General features: G+C 35.7%; 1 protein-coding gene across 1 annotated transcript; it reads left to right on the forward strand.

The window, feature by feature from the left end:
- Positions 1-1,279: 1,279 nt before the first annotated feature.
- On the forward strand, positions 1,280-6,381 carry LOC120882495 (protocadherin-11 X-linked-like). Its single transcript, XM_040266507.1, has one exon. The coding sequence runs from the start codon at positions 1,280-1,282 to the stop codon at positions 2,000-2,002; it is 723 nt and encodes a 240-aa protein (XP_040122441.1). The 3' UTR covers positions 2,003-6,381.
- The last annotated feature ends 4,165 nt before the right edge of the window (positions 6,382-10,546 follow it).

Genomic DNA, 10,546 nt, shown 5'->3' on the forward strand with positions numbered 1-10,546 from the left:
ATGACTTGATATCTATTTCCTCATCATAAAGAAGCGAATAACTCAATCCTGAAACTATTATGTATTCCTTTATTGTAAAACTTAAGGCTGCTAAATCAGTTGTTTTTCTGATGGCAAGGAAATAAAACAAAATTATGTGTATGTTTGTATATTTCCTTGCATGCTTTTATGATTTAATATCACTCCAAATACATAAAACTTTACCTTCCTGAATATTTCTAAAATATAACTGTGCAAAAATATAGATTTTTTAAAAATGTTAATCTCAAAGGGACATTTTTTAAGTGTCTTGTAAGTGAAGAAAAGTAAATGGTTATCTAATGGAGAAAATTAGTCTTATCTGTGAGAATCATTTCTGATGTATTTTATTCCTGGGCTTTAAGTATGATAGGATAATGACAGTACCTGGACTCTACATCCTGTTGAGGATTTACAGGAATATGAATATCTATTTTTGACTTTTAGGATTGTATGTCTTAGATAAATGACCTTTTAAAAAATTATAATATAATATTCTTCATTATTTCTAATAGCACTCTGCTCTAAAGTCAATTTTTATATTGCTATAGCTACTCTGTCTTTCCTATGCTAGTTTTTGTGTCGTATACTTATTGACATTTGATACCTATTGGCATTTTAAAATTTTACAGAAACCTTATAAAGGAGTTTTAAAAAGTTTTTAGTTTAGAGCTAAGTATTTTAGATCTGTAATCCTTTATGTTGCTAAACTCTGATTTGCCACAATTTCCGAAAATAAAGACTACAGAAATCAATTGACTTTGAGAGAAATATAGCTATATTTCATTCCTGAAACTGAAAGCCATATCTTAGAGTTCAATAAACTATTTCCAAATTAACCTAATTTATTCTTAGATCTATTCTCAGATTAATTAATTATATTCTTAACCAAATTGTTAGCTATAATTGGTTAGTTCATTACATGTTTCTGTACTGGTTTTTGCATTCATTTCACTCATGTCAACATTTTGTGTTAGTCAGGACCATATTTCAATGGATTTGTGTGTATAGGTCAATGACCACAGCTTCCATTCACAGTCATAAACGCAATTTAAAATACTACATTTGGGAGACTAAGCCAAAATATCCTACTTATAAGAATGAAATGCCATCCACCCACTCCGGATTATTTATATTACTGTAGGAATTACTTTGTGACAAATCCAGTACCAATTATGAAAATATTAGAAGTCTCTGATGCATTTATATATAGATTATTAAGCATTCATGTAGCAATATGATTTAAGTAGCTAATAAACACATGCTTTTGAAACATAAATTTTATCATTTGTTTCCCACCTTAACAGCTGCAGAAATAACTATTCAACCTACTGTGGAAGAGGCCTCTGACAACTGCACTCAAGAATGTCTCATCTTGGGCCACTCTGATGCCTGCTGGATGCCAGCTTCTCTGATGCATTCCAACCCTTCACAGGCACAGGCCTCTGCTCTATGCCACAGCCCTCCCCAGACACAGACAACTCTTCGCCGACGCAACCCTCTGGTGACACAGACAGTTGCTCTCTGCCACAGCCCTCCAATGGCCCAGGCTGTAGCACTATGCCACAGCCCTCCACCAGCACAGACCTCTGCTCTCCACCACAGCCCATCCCTAGCACAGGCTCTTCGCCACAGCCCTCTACCAGCACAGGCCTCAGCCCTTTACTACAGCCCTCCCCTGGCACAGGCTGCTGCAATCCACTGCAGTCCTCCTCTGCCACAGCCTGCTGCCCTTCATCGCAGCCTTGCACAACCACCAATGGGTCTGCAGCAGGGTTGGGGGCAAGGTGCTGGCCCCGAAGGACTACTTTCTCTTGACCAAGGCACACAAGGTAGTACAAGATCTAATTTTTATGCCATGTCTAAAAGACTTCATCCTAGTGATGATTCAATTAAAGTCATTCCCTTGACAACCTTCACTCCAGGCCAACAGGCTAGACCCTCTAGGTGTGATTCTCCCATTATGGAAGAACATCCCTTATAAAGCTAAAACAGCTATTTCACATTTTCCAACAAGATGTTTATAATCAAAGTTTGAAATCCAATTTCAGTGAGTACTTTGAATTGTTAGATTTGTAAATAGCTATGTAAATAGAAGCCTATAACAGAATCAAGTCTAGAGCTAGACCCTTAGTCAAAAGTTAAAATAAATTTACAATTTGATTAATTATATTTCTATATATCACCAATTGGAAATTGGAGCAATTATAAACCAAAATTATAAAATAATAGTATGTACAATATCTCCAAAAGTGAAATTATTAAGTATGAATATATTAAAAAAAATCTGAATGCTGAAAAGTGAAAACTGATGAAAAATTAAAGATAGCATAAATAAATAAAAAATGTATTTTAAAAAAATTGAAAAATGTTACATTCCTTTGTATAGAAAGTCTTATCATGACAGATATTAAGATAGTATATATTACTTCTGATGCACTATATATATTTTTTTCACAAACATCTTCAATATTACTGATTGATTTCCATTCTGTTTTTTCTGGACTCAGTACGTAGCCAATGGAAAACTAGCAAATATCTGATTTTCTAAGAGTACCTTTATTCCATTTAAACTTTTGTTTAGACAACATTAGAAGATGTAAGTAACATTTTGCCTTTTTGCTTGATATTTGTTGTTGTCTCCACTTTTTTGTTACTAGTATTTTTTTGCAAAAATGAACAGTAGGAAATGTAAATATCTCATTTTTTGTCTCTATTTTCGTGTTTTCTAGTTTTATTTTAAGAATATATTGTTGATATACGTTTTATATACATTTTCAGTAAAGAACTTATAAAAACTCTATAGATTTCTGTCAGTAACCTATTTCTCTACTCTTTAGTAGAGTTCGAGACACTAAAGTGCAATAACTGTGCCCAAATTAGGCAATTAACTGCTAAAAAGGGCCTCTTTTTTTTGTTGTTGTTGTTGTTAAATTTATCTTTGTAGTTTAGTGTAAAGTGCATCAGAAATCATGTTGTATCTGTCATCTTAAGCCTATATTTCATTATCAATTGGGCCTTATCTTCTGAAATCTGTATATAACAGATGAGAAAATCACAAAGAAGGTGGATGTACTGAACACTTAATCCAAATAAATATAACTGTAGATAAAACCACATACTAAACCTTTAAGACTAAGGGATTTTTATCATTCTAGCTCAACCTACTGAAGCAAAACACTGATAACAAGATGAAAGTCAGGAAGGAACTTTTCAAGAGACATAATTAGAAATGTACATCAAATGTGTTACAGTATAGAAGTTTAAGGAGATGTGCAGAGGGAGAAATGAGGTTCATGACTGCTTCTTGGGGTGGAGAAGAAATGCCCCAAACACAAACACACACACACACACACAAAGAAAACCCCAACAAAATCTCATATATGAAACAAAATATGTCATTCTAAGCAAATAATACATGAGTAATCCTCGGGAACATTAGTTTCCTTTTGTTGTATATTCTTTATGTTATTTTTTGTCCTCTTAACTGGTCGTGATCTTCTATGTACACATTTCATCAATTTACAGAAACACCATCAACTTAATTTTCCTCCATAGAAAAACTGAGAAAATGTCTTGTTTCAGTTTTACACTAAATCAAGAGACAATTGATGTTTTAGTTAGGATGGGGCAAGTGAATATTTCTTCTTGATTAAATTAGATATAGACTTCGTAATGTGCAACTTAAAGATATATAATTTATGATTAAACTGTGTGTAAATGTTGTATTATAAACTGTGATAAGTGTATAGTTTTATTGTTGAAGGTTTCCAGTGAGTGTTGAGAAAGCTTCTCTTAATGTGCCCAGCAGGCTACATAGCGTTTCGAGACTATATTATTCCCATTATGAAACTCTTTAAATCTTGTCTGATTTGATGTGTAGAACTTCTTAACTTTTAACTACTATAGTTTAATTACTGAATTTTCAAATTAATTAATAGTACTGATTTTTCTTCCCTCTTTGTGTTTGTTAATATTCAAAGGGATTTGGAGCATTCTGGTATTCTAGGAGCATGTGAGGCCTGAAGGACTGATGCTGTTTGAAAATGTATTGAAATATGACCACATATATGTGTTGGTATTACTGTTGCTATGGTTGATGAAGATTTTAGGCCTGGGGAATATGAAAAAACCCACAAGGGCAAGATCAGTGCTTCCAGTAGATTTTAGAATGTTTTTGTCTCTAAAACTTGTAAAGTTAATATGAGCGTTTCCTCTTCTATTTTAGTTATTCCTATAGTTTCCTCTCTACATTCTTAGTTAAGATCTACACACACAAATAAATAAATAAAGTGATTAAAAAGGAGAAATTAAAAGACTATTAAAGAATGTCAGTAGTATGAATAGTTACTAGCTATGTTGAAAATCAGAATAAAACCAAAGTCAGATTTTTTGTCCTTATAGTGTGATCTATTTTGTTATGTGGGTGGCTCTTAAATCCTCATGTAAAATTTGTGAAGTGTTGATACCTTTCCTAGATATATAGGAATGAACAAATATGCTTTTATTGCCCTTTCTAGCTCTGATTATACCATCAGACTTAGATTGTGTTCAGAATATTAAATGACTGGGCACCCTCTTCTGGGTTTGTACCAGAGAGACTTTAAATGGAAGCAGGCTCAAAGTAGCCAAAGAAGCAAGGAGGGGTGAGCCCAGTTTTTCTCCCCTGTGCATTCTCTTCCTAAGCTTCCACTAGGTCTGGCCTTGGCAACCTGTTACTGCCAAGGTTTCAGATTCAATGAGATATTTCTCATCACATTGCAAACTCTTTCTTTGGGTGGATGGACAGAGCTATAGATTGACAAAGCTCACAGATATTTTTAATGCATCAAATTTAGTCCCAGAACTCCAAATAGGCTTATTTTACTATAAATCAAAAAAATATTTCCCTTGAAAAAGTAAGAGTTGATTTACTTATGAGAAATTACAGTTGAATGACAAGGATGGTAATAATATGTTCAATCAAAAGTTCTTTTTTTTTTTTTTGCCATGTACAATCAATGTGATCGTTAATTTACTAGCTATAATGTTAATATACCACATTTGTAAGTATGTATTCAAACATTGTGTATCTTATATGCTAAGTGCATACACATTTTATCTTTGAACTTATCTTCAAGTTTTAGCTAATAATGTGTCAATGTATTAGAAACAAACTTAAATATGGTACAAATGATGTGATAAATTTAGAGTACATTTTGTGTAGTCTTATTTAATTATTTAACATTTTGTTTTTTGTAATGTAAATTTGGTTAGAAAAAAGTCATTGTAAAATGATTAGTGTTATTGTGCATTGGTGACAGTTTATGAAGGGCCTCTGCCTTCTTAAATATTTGCCACACACTTTCATTGAAGTGGAGAAAAATAAACTCAAAATATCACACATTCTGCAATCCTAAAAATGCAGTCTTGTCACAAGCAAAAAAAAAGATCCTTTTCAGTCATGGGAAAATTAAGCTTTACCCACATGCATATTTCAACATTATTTTTTTGTTGTTTATATTAAGTCTGAATGTGCATATATCTCCTAATCCACATTGATAAATATGAATATCTTTTTGTTTAATCTTTTTATTCTCTTCTGATATATATTTTCCACTATGGTTATCATCTCTTGTTCTTTTCTATTTGGTTTCATATTTTCACATTTGTTTCCAAATCAAAATTATAGTTATATTTAGATAACCTTGTCTCACAATCATTAGACACTATTTTGGCTATTTCTAACTGGCACAATTGCCCTGGAAAGCATGGGAGCAAGAGAAGCTGAACTATATATGAACAGGAACTTTTTTACATTAACACACCAATTACCACTCCAGAGGAATTTTATGCAGAGGCCTTAAAATATTAACTCATAATCACTTTCTTACATTAACCATCCATATTCTTTCAGTAAATATGATTTTAAAAAGCAGTGCAAGTTGACATCAATAAAAGTAGTAATGAGAAGGCCACTCAGAAAAATGTGTGTGCACAAATGAAAAGAAAAAAAAAAAACACAAAACAAAACATGAAGGCAATTGTTTAGTGATTGTTTGTGATACTTTTTCAAATAAAATATGTGAACTTTATGTTATCCCTGCTTCAAATACTTGGAATTTTATGAAATATGTATTTATGTTTGTATTTTGAGAAGATTCCTCCTCTGTGACATCATACAGCATCTGAAAGTGAAGAGTATCTCAAAGCAGCTGTACCCATGCTTTGGAAGTGAGAAGGTTGGATATTGTACAGTGTAGGAAGGCAGTATGTAGTCCAGTGGCAAATGTGTATTAATTATTTGATATCAGATTCTGTATTGCATGCTTTCTTATTCATTATTATAGGTATTAATAAAGCTATGAGAAATAAAAATGCATATTTATTATGTGTGTTTTTTCATTTAAAAGTCAAAGGTTTTATTTTATTTTAAACTGTTCTTAAAATATATCTAGGGTAAAATATACCTTTAGATGGAACATTTCAATGAGTTATCTTAATTTTTGTTTACTCAGAGAGTCCCTTCAATTTAGTTTTTTTGAAATGAACATCATTTCACTCACTTTTCAAAGCTGGTAAGTGATATTGTAGTGTTTTAGAAAATTTATTTTGTATCTTTCAAGACAAACTTAAGATATATTTATTTACTTCATTAGGCCTATTGTCTTATTTAATGTAAATTCCACCTCTGGATTTATGTACACAACCCTTGAGGATCCAAGTGAAACTTCTGTAGAATGCTGATAATATTTGTGGAACAAAATAACTTCACTCCTGACTTCACTTTCAACCTGGCTAAATGGAAAGAATCCCAGTACTTTGAAACCTCTTAAGCTACAAAAGATCAATAAATACTTGATTTCACTTGGCATTTTTATTAGTCCTTAAGTTTGAACAGATCACATAATCTAGTGCTTTTTGTCTTCTTTCTTTTCTCACCCATCTTTCTGTAATTGCTATATTAATTTGCTTATTCCTACAAAAGGTTAGGTGGCTTAGAGGTAAAGACTCCACCTGCAATGCAGGAAATGTGGGTTTGATCTCTGGGTCAGAAAGATTTCCTGGAGAAGGAAATGGCAACCCACTCCAGTATTCTTTTTCTTATTTCTTTTTTTTAAATAATTAATTTATTTTAATTGGAGGCTAATTACTTTACAATATTGTAGTGGCTTTCACCGTATATCAACACGAATCAGTCACAGGTGTACACGTGACCCCATCCTGAATCCCCCTCCCACCTCCCTCCCCATCCCAACCTTCAGGGTCATCCCAGTACACTGGCCCTGAGCGCCCTGTCTCTTGCATGGAACGTGGACTGGTGATCTAGTTCACATATGGTAATATACATGTTTCAATGCTATTCCCTCAAATCATCCCATGCTTGCCTTCTTCCACAGAGTCCAAGAGTTTCTTTTATTTATTTATTTATTTTATTTTTTTACTTTACAATATTGTATTGGTTTCCACCACGGGTGTACATGGGTTCCCAATCCTGAACCCCCCTCCCACCACCCTCCCCATATCATCTCTCTGGGTCATCCCAGTGCACCATCCCCAAGCATCCTGTATCCTTTATCGAACCTAGACTGGCGATCCCTTTCTTACATGATAGTATACATGTTTCAATGCCATTCTCCCAAATCATCCCACCCTCTCCCTCTCCCACAGAATCCAAAAGTCTGTTCCATACATCTGTGTCTCTTTTGCTGTCTCTCATAGAGGGTTATCATTACCATCTTTCTAAATTCCATATATATGTGTTATGGAATGTGTTTCCAGTAGTTATGTATGGATGTGAAAGTTGGACTATAAAGAAATCTGAGCACCTAAGAATTGATGTTTTTGAACTGGGGTGATGGAGAAGACACTTGAGAGTCCCTTGGAATGAAAGGAAATCAAAGCAGTTAATTCTAAAGGAAATCAGTCCTGAATATTCATTGGAAGAAATGATGCTGAAGCTGAAACTCCAATACTTTGGCCATCTGATGGGAAGAACTGACTCATTAGAAAAGACCCTGATGTTGGGAAAGATTGAAGGCAGTAGGAAAAGGGGACAACAGAGGATGAGATGGTCAAATGGCATTACCGACTTCATGGATGCTGAGTTCAGTTCAGTCACTCAGTCGTGTTCGACACTTTGCAACTCCATGAATCGCAGCACACCAGGCCACCCTGTCCATCAACAACTCCTGGAGTTCACTCTAACTCATGTCCATCGAGTTGATGATGCCATCCAGCCATCTCATCTTCTGTCGTCCCCTTCTCCTCCTGCCCCCAATCCCTCCCAATATCAGGGCCTTTTCCAATGAATCAACTCTTCGCATGAGGTGGCCAAAGTATTGGAGTTTCAGCTTCAGTCCTTCCAATGAACACCCAGGACTGATCTTTAGGATGGACTGGTTGGAACTCCTTGCAGCCCAAGGGACTCTCAGGAGTCTTCTCCAACACCAAAATTCAAAAGCATCAATTCTTCAGCACTCAGCTTTCTTCGCAGTCCAACTCCCACATCCATACATGGCCACTGGAAAAACCATAGCCTTGACTAGATGGACCTTTGTTGGCAAAGTAATGTCTCTGTTTTTAATATGTTATCTAGGTTGGTCATAACTTTCCTTCCAAGGAGTAAGCATCTTTTAATTTAATGGTGGCAGTCACCATCTGCAGTGATTTTGGAGCAAAAAAAAAATAAAAATAAAGTCTGATACTGTTTCCACTGTTTCCTCATCTATTTCCCATAAAGTGATGGGACCAGATGCCGTGATCTTCGTTTTCTGAATGTTGAGCTTTAAGCCAACTTTTACACTCTCCTCTTTCACTTTCATCAAGAGGCTTTTTAGTTCCTCTTCACTTTCTGCCATAAGGGTGGTGTCATCTGCATATCTGAGGTTATTGATATTTCTCCAAGCAATCTTGATTCCATCCTGTGCTTCTTCCAGCCCAGCATTTCTCATGATGTACTCTGCACCAGGGGGCTTCCCTGGTGGCTCAGATGGTAAAGCGTCTGCCTGCAGTGCGGGAGACCCAGGTTCAATCCCTCGGTCGGGAAGATCCCCTGGAGGAGGAAATGGCAACCCACTCCTGTACTCTTGCCTGGAAAATCCCATTGACAGAGGAGCCTGGTAGGCTACGGTCCATGGGGTCGCAAAGAGTCGGACACGACTGAGCAACTTCACTTTCACTTTCACTTTCACTCTGCATATAAGTTAAATAAACAGGGTGACAATATACAGCCTTGATGTACTCCTTTTCCTATTTGGAATCAGTCTGTTGTTCCATGTCCAGTTCTAACTGTTGCATCCTGACCTGCATACAGATTTCTCAAGAGGCAGTTCAAGTGGTCTGGCATTCCCATCTCTTGAAGAATTTTCCACAATTTATTATGATCCACACAGTCAAAGGCTTTGGCATAGTTAACAAAGCAAAACAGATGTTTTTCTGGAACGCTCCTGCTTTTTTGATGATCCAGCAGATGTTGGCAATTTGATCTGTGGTTCCTCTGCCTTTTCTGAATCCAGCTTGAACATCAGGAAGTTCACGGTTCATGTATTGCTAATGCCTGGCTTGGAGAATTTTGAGCATTATTTTACTAGCGTGTGAGATGAGTATAATTGTGCGGTAGTTTGAGATTTCTTTGGCATTGCCCTTCTTTGGGATTGGAATGAAAACTGGCTTTTTCCAGAGCTGTGGCAACCACTGAGTTTTCCAAATTTGCTGACATATTGATTGCAGCACTTTCGCAGGATCATCTTTCAGGATCTTAGATAGCTCAACTGGAATTCTATTACCTCCACTAGCTTTGTTTGTAGTGATGCTTTCTAAGGCCCACTTGACTTCACATTTCAGGATGTCTGGCTCTACATGAGTGACCACACCATCGTGATTATCTTGGTCATGAAGATCTTTTTGTACAGTTCTTCTGTGTATACTTGTCACCTCTTCTTAATATCTTCTGCTTCTGTTAGGTCCATACCATTTCTGTCCTTTATCGAGCCCATCTTTGCATGAAATGTTCCCTTGGTATCTCTAATTTTCTTGAAGAGATCTCTAGTCTTTCCCATTCTGTTCTTTTCCTCTATTTTTTTGCATTGATCACTGAAGAAGGCTTTCTTATCTCTTTTTGCTATTCTTTGAAACTCTACATTCAGATGCTTATATCTTTCCTTTTCTCCTTTGCTTTTCACTTCTCTTCTTTTCACAGCTATTTGTAATGCCTCTTCAGACAGCCATTTTACTTTTTTGCATTTCTATTCCATGGGGATGGTCTTGATCCCTGTCTCCTGTTCAATGTCACGAACCTCCATCCATAGTTCATCAGGCACTCCGTCTATCAGATCTAGTCCCTTAAATCTATTTGTCACTTCCACCATATAATCCTAAGGGATTTGATTTAGATTATTGATGGATGTGAATCTGAGCAACCTCCCAGAGTTGGTGATTGACAGGGAAGCCTGGTATCCTGCAGTCCATGGTGTCCCAAAAAGTTGGACATGACTGAATGACTAAACTGAACTGGTGATGTGGAAAGCACTGCTATAGACACTGAAAA

Source organism: Oryx dammah, unplaced genomic scaffold (genome assembly GCF_014754425.2).
Source record: "Oryx dammah isolate SB20612 unplaced genomic scaffold, SCBI_Odam_1.1 HiC_scaffold_23, whole genome shotgun sequence".
Taxonomy (NCBI): Eukaryota; Metazoa; Chordata; class Mammalia; order Artiodactyla; family Bovidae; genus Oryx; species Oryx dammah.

Coding starts and splice junctions, on each gene's coding strand:
- LOC120882495 (XM_040266507.1), top strand. CDS start 1,280: ATGCTTTTGAAACATAAATTTTATCATTTGTTTCCCACCTTAACAGCT.